A 12,397-nucleotide genomic window follows, 5' to 3' on the forward strand; every position below is an offset into this window, starting at 1 on the left:
ATGGTCATGAAATGAAATGGCGTATGGCTTTTAGTGCCGGGAGTGTCCGAGGACATGTTCGGCTCACCAGGTGCAGGTCTTCTGATTTGACGCCCGTAGGCAACCCGCGCGTCGTGATGAGGATGAAATGATGATGAAGACGACACATACACCCAGCCCCCGTGTCAGCGAAATTAACCCATTATAGTTAAAATTCCTGACCCTGCCGGGAATCAAACCCGGGACCCTTGTGACCAAAGGCCAGCACGCTAACCATTTAGCCATGGAGCCGGACATGAGCAGCATGAATGGTTTGTTCTGCGACACTTGTCCGGGCCCATCATTGGTGTGGTTCATTTTCTACACCTTTCCGACCTGATAAAAACATTTTATTTTAATCACATACTTGACTCTTTGAAAGGGTTTGTTCCCTGAACTGTGCTTACAGCGTTCTCAGAATTTCAGGAGGTTTGACACCTTCCTTGGTGAGAAACTTCACAATGAAGGGTTGCACAATGGTCGGATGTACTTCTTGCTCACTCATTTTGTCACTCACAAAGCTCTTCGATATGCGCCTGGCTAGAAATCAGTTTCACGCATCCCCACGAATCTTCACTCAAAGGCACAAATTGGTCCCCTTGGTACTTCAGTTAGCTGGCCCCGCAGTGTAGGGGCAGCGTGCCTGCCTCTTACCCGGAGGCCCCGGCTTTGATTCCCGGCAAGGTTAGGGATTTTTACCTGGATCCGAGGCCTGGTTGGAGGTCCACTCGACATACTTGACTACAATTGAGGAGCTATCTGACAGTGAGATAGCGGCCCTGGTCTAGAAAGCCAAGAATAACGGCTGAGCAAATTTGTTACGCTGATCACACGACACCTCGCAATCTGCAGGCCTTCGGGCTGAGCAGTGGTTGCTAGGTAGGCCAAGGCCCTTCGCGGCTGTTGCACCGTGGGGTTTGGTTTCTAGATGAAAATTCCACTTAAAATTTGATCCACCTCATAATAATGACATGACCTCACAAGGAAATGAAGAAATTAAGTGATAAAATGGAGAAAAATGGAAACTAAATGAGTTAGCTGAGAAATTTTGTGAGGCTTGCATGGTGTTAATAGCATGAACTTAAGGAAGTTGCAAATGTTCTCGTGAACCATGAGTATACTGGATATATCTCTACACTATTTAATTAATACACATGTCTTCAAGATAAATTCAAGAGAGTTCATTTACTATACTGATAGACAAACTAAATTAAATGGAGCAGTTCACAACAGATCTTATAAGTTAGTAGTAAAAAAAATAAAAGGATAAAGAATAGAATGTCCTATGTTACAGGGCCTAACCAATATTTTGCTGAAGGAGTAAATATCTCAATCTGAATTTTTTGTTGTACACTTGCTCAAAGAAAATAAAAGAAAGAATGTGTCCAGAAATAAATGTTGCAAGAACAGGGAACGTAGGTAAACAGCATCACAATAGGTAGTTGCTATAAATTTCAACTCCCATCGGGTTATTACTATTAATATAATTATTATTACTACTACAGGTAGTTACATTAGCAATTTAATTTCGGTGATGACCGCTTGCGTGGAGGTGAAACCAAGGGCATTAGTCTTCTCCCAGCAGGAACCACGTAAATGACCGAGATACATCACAGAAGGGAATCATATCACAGTGATCATACAGAATGAAAGTGGTTGCTTCAAAGGCATATTCACGAACTAGGGGAGCACGAAAGAGTTTGTGTCAGACTAGAGGAGAAAGGCTGGAGTTTTCAGCAAACTGGCCTCCGATTGGGCTCCTCCAACTATACTGTGCGACAGTCTAGTGGCGAAGTGATTGATCACACATGTCACAAAGCCTATGGCAGACACTTGCAGAATGCCAGATGAGAGGATCATCTCGTTGTTGATGAGCGAGGCATCACGGATCCTCCTCCAGACACATCACATGACGTTCCGTAGGATATATATGCATTTTGTAGAGCGTAATCTGGTTTCTCAGGATCCCTTAATGAACTTGGCAGCAAGTGACATGACCGCAAGTGGATTTTAATGACGAATCAAGGTTTTATCTTGATATGGATGATCATCATCTGTCTTTCCAGGGTCACCTGCTACAAACCAGAGTAGCCACACCATGCCAAGTGTTGCACAGCAGTAAATAACCCAGCTCTCTACAGGGGCTTCTAGTGGAGGAGTCCCTTTAGTTGGGTGCTGGTCTTTGAGTGGCGGAAACAGCAGTGAACTCCAGCAACAAGCGTCTGTTCTCCAGGTTACAGGCAGTTAGGTATAAAATGCCTTTAGCTGTGAGGAGTCCACCGTAGTAAAGGCCTATATGAAAAGTTAAAGTTGATCAGGATAAAGAGCTAAAGAGTACCCCAGAACAGAAATGCATCCCTTGTGTTCTTTACAAGTTAAAAACTGTTATAATTTTAAATCTCTTGTGTTCTTCATGGAGACAAAAGAAGTGGATGGAGGTCAATGATTCACTGCCTGCCCAGCAAGCTTCTTGGATAAGGGTTATAGAAGAACAAGAAAAAGAATGGTTGATCACTGAACCTGAGTAAGAAGACTTCCTGACAAGCGCAGAAGTCCAAAATTCACAATTGAACATCATAAAACAAGAATGGGAGGTGCCATCAGTTGTACTTCTAGTCCCTTTAATTGGTCCATAGAACTCTGACAACACAGGAGTATGTTCAGGAAATTTTGCCAGTTCCTTCTGGAACAGCTACAGGTCCTTTTCCATGTATAGCACATGGTCTCAACCTAGTGCTCGAAATCTTGTGCTCTCAATAAGACAGGAAAAGATCTCGAGACAAACACTCCTGTGGTTCTTTTTCAATTCAAACTTTGTTTTAAGAACCAGACTAACAACATTGCTATCCATTCATTATTGTAATTTGGCTAACAATTCAAGACATTCTGGATGAATCTGACAAACATTTTCGTATTTTGAAGAAAATTATCAGTTGCTGAACAAGACATACAAACCCTTTCAATCAATTCACGTGGTCTTAATTAGTTATTCAGGAGAATAATGTGCTTGCTTACTCTGAACATGAAGGGGTAGACCTCCATTCCTGAAATATTGTCCACCGGGCGAGTTGGCCGTGCGGTTAGGGTCGCGCAGCTATGAGCTTGCATCCAGGAGATAGTGGGTTCGAATCTCACTGTCGGCAGCCCTGAAGATGGTTTTCCGTGGTTTCCCATTTTAACACCAGGCAAATGCTGGGGCTGTACCTTAATTAAGGCCACGGGCGCTTCCTTCCCACTCCTAGGCCTTTCCTGTCCCATCATCGCCATAAGACCTATCTGTGTCAGTGCGACATAAAGCAAATATCAAGGAAGAAACATTGTCCCTCATCAAATAATGCAGTCAAATTTTTGGCTATGTTCAAGATGATCTAGTACTGAGAGAAATCTCAGTCATAAATACCTGAAGAACAAAGCAGGATTATGATTAAGTGATTCACATCTGTGCTTGCCCCACAGTGTAGGGGTAGTGTGCCTGCACCTTACCCGGAGGCCCCAGGTTTGATTCCACGCCAGGTCAGGGATTTTTACCTGGATCAGAGGCCTGGTTCGAGGTCAACTCAGCCTACACGATTACAATTGAGGAGCTATCTGACGGCAGCGAGGTGGCGGACCCGGTCTAGGAAGTCAAGGATAACGGCCAAGAGGACTCGTGCTGACCACACGAAACCTCAATCTGCAGGCCTTCGGGCTGAGCAACGGTTGCATGGTAGGCCATTGCTCTTCGGGGCTGTTGCGCCATGGGTTCGCCCCCCTCATCTGCAGAACTTTACGTGTAGCTACAAGCTACTTCCCCCTGGACATTTCTTTAATTCTGAGTAACTTTGAAGCTCAAGGATCCAAATTCAGTGCTGGAAGAAGTAGGTTTCTGTAACTGAAATATCTTGCGTGCAAATGTGAATTCCGACCTGAAACTTGCTGGCATGTCGTGAAGTGTTTTATGGTGTCAAAGACTTTGTCACTGAACCGATTCCACGTTTATGAAGTGTCTGCGGTCATTTACTGTGAGTGAGAAACTTGAAGTTGTAACGGAAGCTGAAACGATCTGAAATCATGCTGCTGGCAGAAAATATGATATTGATGAATCGTGTGTTCATGAGTGGAGAAGAGGAGGGAAATGTTATTAAAAACTGTGATCATAAAGCTTTCTGAGGGCAGAGTGCACAGTTCCCTGAAACTGAAGAATGGCTTTATAAATACGTGACTGAAAGACGTAAACTAGGATGTGGTGTATCAACTGAAATCTGTCAATTAAAATCATTAAGATCGCAAAGTGTTTTAAATTCACAATTTTGTGACATATATTGCAGAAATTTTAAAAAGTAGTAAGTAAATTATGTAAATTCCCCACCCAAGTTTTGTCGTTAGAAATTCAGGTGTGTGAGTCTTATTCAGTGGTGGATGGTATTTGGGATTATACGGTATACAAGGGGGTACCCAAAAATAACCGGAATAACATTGCCACGGGCGAAGCTTGTGTAGTACGCATTTCTGCCGCTAGGCGTGTATAGCACAACTCACTGCCAGTTCAGTGCCTCCTGTGTTGTCGACGTGGCTTGTTCTGCTCATCTGCAGTGATTTGTTTTTGCCAGTGCTGTTTTGTTCTCGTTTCGTATTTTATGATGGCAAGTTTAAGTGAACAATGCGCAAACATTTTATTGGGAAGTTTTAAGAAGATTGCATAACAGTATTTGTCAAAAAAGACCCAATTTGTGGCAGATAGGAGACTGGTTTGTGCACCACGACAACGCACCTGCACACACAGCCATCTCTGTTAGACAGTTTTTGGCTAAAAATGGCATGGTTCCGCTGCGCCACGCCTGGCCTGACTGTGTGACTTTTTCTTATTTCATGCATGAAAAGGTGCATGAAAGGACACCGATTCGGCAACATTGATGATGTCCAAGGAAAAACGAGGGAGGAGCTGTCAGCCATCTCTAAAGATGACTATAAAAAATGTTTCGAACAGTGGAAGCACCGGTGTGACAAATGTATTAGTTGTAATGGAGAGTATTTTGAAGGGGATAAGGTTGTTTTGTAAAATAAATTGAAAATATATAGCTTTTAAAAAGTAGTTCCATTTTATTGCATACCCCCTCCTATATAAGCTATCTATAGTAAAACAAAAAATGTGATTGGCAAAGATAACCATTTTTCTACAGTGCCAATTAACAAATTTTGACTCTGTGTTATAAAGTTTGAAACATCTGCATAAAAAGAGAGGCGTATTGCTATTATATTTTGGCAAGTGTCACTCATGTTTACCGGAAAAGACACGGATGTATTTCCAGCATGTAATGACTTATTAGTTTAGAAAACCTATCCTGAGCACTGCTTGGGCATCGTGTTCAATGTGTTAATTGTGACTGGCACTTTGCATATCATTGTTGTAATTATTGTAATTGTCCTTATGTACTGCGATGAAGATTCAACAGAGGAATGTGATCCATTGCTAAGCTGCTCCATTCTACTGCTTAGTGTAGCAATATTGTTAAGTTAGCAATCTACAAAGATAGACAGAGAAAGAAAGAACTAGAAGGAGCACACACATTCAAACCTGACGATGCACGTTACTGCGGAGCAGTTTTCTGACCTGTACGTTGAGGCGCTTCTGACAGCGTCTGGCAGATCTTGCGCCAGATGTTGTCGAACGAGTCACGTCCCATGTAATCTGCATTGCCCTGCTCCCACGCCTGTCGCCGCAGGTGCTCTTCCAGGGCGTTCTGCTCTGCCGATCGGGGCACACCCAACGTGAGCTTAGCAAAAGCCCCAGCTAGCCCTGCCTGTAAGCATCATCAGCAATTAAATCCACAGTCTTCAAACACTTATTCAACATAGGAAAACAAAAAAAGGATTATACATGGAAGAAACAGAACATAGTTTCCATTGTTGGGGTTAGTCAGCAGGTAGCAGATGCTGTTAGGTCTGTAGATGCAAAAGTAGAACCAAAACTTGCTAAGTTTTTTCTTTTCTTTTTGGTAATATCTGAAGCCAACTCTTTTTCAGTTTCGACTGAGTTAATTTATAACTGTTAGGTTCTTCAGTCTGTGAAGCTAATTTTGAAGTTTATATTCAAACTACCTGAAAAAAAAAAAAAAACACAACATACAGGCAAGATGTAGTGTTTACAGTGCACTATGTCTTCTGGTATGGGCTAGAATAAAATTGTTACCTTCATTGACCTGTCTCAGTCTTATCCTTGGCTTTGACAATATGAAAGTGACTGAGGTATGAGCGACGCTAGTAATGCCATTCCTTATGCAGTCAGTCCCTGCTATGAATGGTGTGAAAATGTCGCTCATAGGGTCGGTTGGTGCACGCATTTCAGTGGGCTTGGCAGACTGATGTGCAATAGCAACTTCTGGCTCAGTGAGGAAAGCAAAGGGAAACTACCTCACTCCTCAATTCCCTAGTACGCCTCTGCAGTGACACCTAGGCCATCCACGGTATCTAATGGTGAACCTGTGGAGGATCCAACCAGCCTTCGGGCTGAATACCCAACATACAACAGAATTATACCTGCTCAATCAAATCATTAATATAAATTTAATCCCAAATACACAACAACAACAAGCCCGCTTGGTGGCCAGGATCGTTAAGGCATTGAAGTCTAAACGGTCTGACACCGTGATTAGCCAGTATGAGTCGTGTTGATCGCAAACATTTCACATCAGAATGTTGGCCGGCAGGGTAGGAGAGGTGGTGGTATACAATTTCTAATCACTAGATTGCGTGCCAAAAGCCTGGATTAAATTCCAAACCTCTCCACAGTGCTTACATGGAGTGAGGTCATATGACGCTGCTGATGGTGATTCATCCGTCGGATGGGGACGTTAAGCCTTGAGCAGACTGTTTGGTGTTATTCGACAGGAGTAGGTTATGTGCCGGCATCGGGTTTCACACTCTCCCTTCCTAGTGCATATATCATGTCATTCATTTCATCTCATCTCGTAAACTCCTCTAATGAGATTGATGTCAGGAAGGGCATCCAATCATAAAAACCCGCCACAACAGATTCATCTCACCTCATACCTGACCCCGTACAGAAACGGGACAAGAGTTGGACAAACAAAAACCTCAACAACAATAATACGAGTATTTTTAAAAAATGCTATTTGTTCGGGGCGTCGACCCATCATTACACCCTTGCTTCTAACCTGGCTCCAGTCAGCCAGATGTCAGTTTACGATAAAAGATTTCGAAGTCCACCCATGGATGTACTTTCCTGTTCCTTAACACATTTCTGTACATATATGCTCTATATATTGATGTACCTTTATTCCTTGCATTTCTGTGTAAACTTAAAAGCTGTTGTTCTGTCACATGATAAATAAATAAATGAATGAATGAATGAATAAGTAAATAAATAAATTAATTAATTAAATATTACCACAGGATGAAGAACTGATTCAAACCACTCCATGCAATGACAGTAACAAAAATCATATTTTTTAAATGAATGAAAAAAGAAATAACTTTTTTAAAGTAAACATACAGTGGAAATAAATCAATGAATATATAAAAAGAATCCCACATCCTAATTTACAATCTCACTGGGCATCTCAGAAATTGTTAGACCCTCTCGAGACAGAGACCCAGGATTACAGAACTATTACTTACTTCTTCATTAGTGACCTCACAGCTGCCATCATCTTTAGCCGGTGCAGGAGGAGATAAACACTCAAAACTAACACATTGGCTACATTGCACATCAGTATTGGCAAGATGGGATTCTGGTTCAGGAATGAGGTTAGGTTCAGACTCAGGAGGTTTGCTGTGTTCTTCGTGATGAGGAACAGAGTTATTTTGGTGTTGACTATGTTGGTATCTTTGTTCATTGTTTGTTTCACACTGGTTTTCATGGCCATGCTCATGATATTCTTGGAGGTGTTGGTGGCCATGATACTGCTGTTCAATGTGATTATGGTGGCTTTGCTTATAATGCTGTTCAGTGTGATTATGGTGGCTTTGATTATGATGCTGTTCTTGATGATGGTAGCTTTGATTATGATGCTGTTCTTGATGATGGTGGTTTTGATTATGATGCTGTTCACTGTGGTTATGGTGGCTTTGATTACAATGCTGTTCAGTGTGATTATGGTGGCTTTGATTATGATGCTGTTCAGTGTGATTGTGGTGGCTTTGATTATGATGCTGTTCTTGATGATGGTGGCTTTGATTATGAAGCTGTTCATGGTGATGATGGCTTTGATTATAATGCTGTTCAGTGTGTTTACAGTGGCTCTGATGTTGTTCACTGTGAATATGGTGGCTTTGATGCTGTTGTTCACTGTGATTATGGTGGCTTTGATATTGCTGTCCATTTTCTTTATGGTGGCTCTGATTATAATGCTGTTGTTGGTTGCTATATTCATGATTCTGTTGAGGATGATGATTATGAGTATAATCATTGTCTTGATGATTAAAGTGATGAGATTTGTTTTGCACTATGATGCTATTTTGCTGTGTTTCAGTTGGCGGAATATATGTTTCCCAAGGGTCCCAAAACCCGTCGCTAGGCTCGTCACTGACGGAAGTCTGAACATCAGAAGGTAAAGAATCAGGTTGGAAGTGTAAAGGGGGTTTATCAGGATCAAGATTAAGAAAGATTTCTCTGACGAAAGGCGTAGTTTCAAGCTGAGAACTGCGGTGTTTCTACATCAGCACAAACCATGCAAAAACAAGAAAAAGATATCAGTGGTTATAAATACAAGGTTTAAATTAGAGACTTTTATTTTATTTGAGAAGATTTATAAAATTAGAGCCAAGAGTCTAGTATAATTATTGTTTTAAAAACATAAGACAGGCATTCCTTATTCACAGCATTATTGACATGCAATTATGAAAGCAAACTTTATGCTAGCTATTAAATTTACACTATCAACCTGAGGATAAATACTTCTCAGTAATGTTTTAGAAATAAATTATTTAATTTCAGTTTGATCTGCTCAGCAAACGTTTAAACTTTTCATCCTGAAGTAGTACAGTCAAATAAAAAGAATTTCTATACTTTACATAAAATAAATGGGGTTTATTTTCTTCCTGATGATAACTCTCAAAATAAACAGAGTTTTAGACTGAATATTTAGATTTCATGACTGGATTGTACTTGAAATAGACTTTCAAATTATTAGTACTTTCTGCAAGGTACATTGGTTTACTCATTTGCGGAATACTGTGTGCCTGTTTGGCTTAACAGTCCGCATGCGAGACTCGCTAATATGCAGCTTAACACCGTCATGTATTTGATTTCGGGCACTGGAAGATCCACTCCAAAATATTGGCTGCCTCTGTTGGCCAGAATTGCACCACTAGATCTGCAAGGTTCAAGTGCCCATGTATTTAAAACTATCATTAGAGTTCCTCAGCTCCAAGTCCATCAAGACATTCCATTGAGCAATAACAGACTGAAATCCCACTATGGTTATGGATGAAACTGATACTGAGATAAAGATAAAATACTGGAGCATGGAGTTGAATGTACTGTAATGCTTTTTTTGCAGATGAACTTGAGGTATGGAGAGCAAACACAGAGGAAGTACAAGGCTACCTCAACATGAGTGAGATTATTGAAAATAATGGAATGAAAGTCAGTGTGGAAAATAGAGACAATGGTTTTCATTAGGGGAAAAGGGAAAGTGACTATAAAAATAAAAGGGCAAAAAGCTGCAATTGTGGAGAGCTTTCACAATTTAGCAACAGTGGTGCACATAATTTTTGTTCTGTTAGCAGGAATCTGAGCTGTAGGTCTGGTACCGTGGCCAGTGCAGCTGTAGAGTACCTTAGTTGCCCACTGGGAACATTTCAAATTAATAGACATGATATAGGCTTTTCGGGATTACGCCGTGTAAAGAAAATAAGGTGAAATTCTTTAAGTTTCGCAGAGAACTTAGCTCTTCAGAAGAAAATCTCGACTGTTTACAAGGAAGACTTCTCCAAGAATGAAAGTTTGAATTTAGACGTTACTAACAGAAGTGTAAGAGGTACGTTCATTCATCATAAGATGGCTCAACGTACGCAGTACAGCGCTAGGATTCAAAACGGAAGCTGACAGCAGCATCAGAATCAGTCAGAGAGGGGGTCACATTAACAGGCGTACACACATTATGAAAATATTACACTGACACAAGGAATGAAACATCTGGTGATGAGGAACATACGAATTCGGAAAACACCAAAATGAGATAACTATAGTGAAGGTACAGGGAAGGAAACTACCTACGTAACTCCTTAATGGCTGGCAAACATGTATTACTTAATTGATAGCCAGTGTCACTGTTGAAATTGTTAGGATTTCTACGTATTTCCACAGCTTCCCGTATAATCCTGGACCTGTAGTGTCTAGTGTGGGTAAGAGCTCAAGCATCTTGGGACGCGACATCATGACCCAATGGTAGGGCGTGCTCAGCTATAGCTGATTTGTCTGGCTGGTTGAGACGAATATTTTGTTTGTGTTCCTTGATACCACTTACACTTCTGTTAGTACTGTCTAAATTCAAACTTTCATTCTCAGAGAAGTTTCCTCAAGAACAGATGAGATTTTCTTTTGAAGACGCAGAGCAAAGTTCTCTGCTAAACGTAAAGAATTTCACCTTATTTTCTTGATACGGCATAAGCCCCATGTCTATAAGTACGGTCTGTGAAAGCATCAATGGTAACATTTGAAGTGAATATTTACCTTTTGCAACTGTACTACACCTGCAGTCTGTTTTCATCCTGAGGAACAGGTGGTGGAATGTCTTGTTTCCGAACAGTCCCAATACCCATCACTAGGTCATGACTGATAAGAGATCTGACAGAAGAGAGCAATTAATGAACTCTGGTATGAACAATAATTTAATTTCAGAATCTGAATGATTTCACACACACAAAAGAATTCCTTTCCCAAGGAAAACTGATTATATTAAGAGTGTGATTTAGCAGGCCAATTTTTTAAAATCAATCATGAGACTTATTACAATGCATAAGAAATGCTTCCTTGCTCACTGCATTGTGGATGATAATCCTAGCAAAGGCACACAGATTAACAGAAGAATACCCCAGGAAATTTACATAGGAAGAGGAGTTATTTTACATTATAATAAGAATAACAATACAGTTTCTGACAAATACATTTTAGTTATGAATTTATGTACACTTTACACCAGTTAATTTACTGTACAATGATTATACCAGACTCTAGTTTTTTAGCATGCAAAATCTATGCCTATTTTAAAGCAAAGGCCAGTGGAACATTTACTTGGATTAATCTTAGATTACACGGCCGCTTGTCATCCACAGCAGAAGGTGAGGAGAGGAGTTGGGAGAGGTTGAATTACAAGCATAAAAGAATAATAGATGTTCATAGAATTAAAGTTTTTAGTTTTTAATCATCCTACAGAATAATGAGCAGTAGTGAGCAATTGGCATCTAATTTAATATCTTCTTGAATGGAACAGTTTTGAAAATACAGGTGTGTTACTCAGTCGGTGCTGGCTGGCTCTGTGTGGATCAGTGGCTGAGTGTCCACCTTTCAACACCACCTGGAAGTATCAGTCTGATTTTTAAAGGGCAGAACTCGGCACTCCACGCTGCAAGAACAAACCTCTGGCGACAAATTGTGTGTTTTCCGCAGCAACATAAATCAAAACTCAGCTACAGGTTGGCCAAAAGAGATCCGTCTCCCTGCCATCTGGGGGTTTTTCATCAGCATCATCATGATCATTAAAAGTTAAGTTCCCAGAAAGGAACCATAATTTAATTTTATCAACTGCAAATGTTAAAAATATTCAAACTCTTGAGGCCTTTTAAATAATGAAATTACCAGAGTTTTGCCCCAGTGTCAGTGGGCTCATCACTTGGACTGCGGCACCTTTCAAAGATGCTGGCGGCAAGTGTGCCGTTAAGACACCTATATAGGACAATGCATTGATGGTGCATACTTCTGCTACTGCAAATACCAAAGACTACCCAATCCTCTGAGGGATTTCAAATCCTAGTGTTAAACTTGTGTCAGGAATAGGTTTAAACAGCCATTCGGCACATAACACTTCTTTCGTTTTAAAGCGCCCTGTAGGTGGGGGTGGTAGAGTAACACCCACAGTCTCTCCTGTCAGTCGTAAGAGGAGACTAAATGGGGAACCACAGGCTCTCAATTCGGGAATGTGGATTGGCATTCACGGTTTCCCCAGCCGACTCCCGCATTGCTTCCACTTGTATCAGGCTCCTTTCCTATCCAACCTCTTGTTCTTTGCTGACCACGAGGGTATTAGGTTTACGAGGCCTAGGGAGTCTCATTTTCACACCCTTGGTGGCCCTTCCCTTTCTTTTGCCGATACCTTTATTTTTCGGCGTGTCAGACCTCTTCCATATTTTACTCTTTGGTTAGTGTTCATAGAGGATG

The 12,397-nt window shown here is 41.0% G+C and overlaps 1 protein-coding gene across 2 annotated transcripts in view; it reads right to left on the reverse strand.

Annotated features, from left to right (window-relative positions):
- The window catches only part of LOC136882289 (nascent polypeptide-associated complex subunit alpha, muscle-specific form), a 137,550-nt gene that overhangs the window by 50,281 nt on the left and 74,872 nt on the right, over positions 1-12,397 (reverse strand). For both annotated transcript variants that reach the window (XM_068229505.1, XM_067154857.2), the window contains exon 7: positions 5,609-5,798. In XM_068229505.1, coding sequence (XP_068085606.1) covers positions 5,609-5,798 — 190 coding nt within the window. The remainder of the gene's footprint in view (positions 1-5,608; positions 5,799-12,397) is intronic.

This window comes from Anabrus simplex, chromosome 10 (assembly GCF_040414725.1).
Source record: "Anabrus simplex isolate iqAnaSimp1 chromosome 10, ASM4041472v1, whole genome shotgun sequence".
Lineage (NCBI taxonomy): Eukaryota > Metazoa > Arthropoda > Insecta > Orthoptera > Tettigoniidae > Anabrus > Anabrus simplex.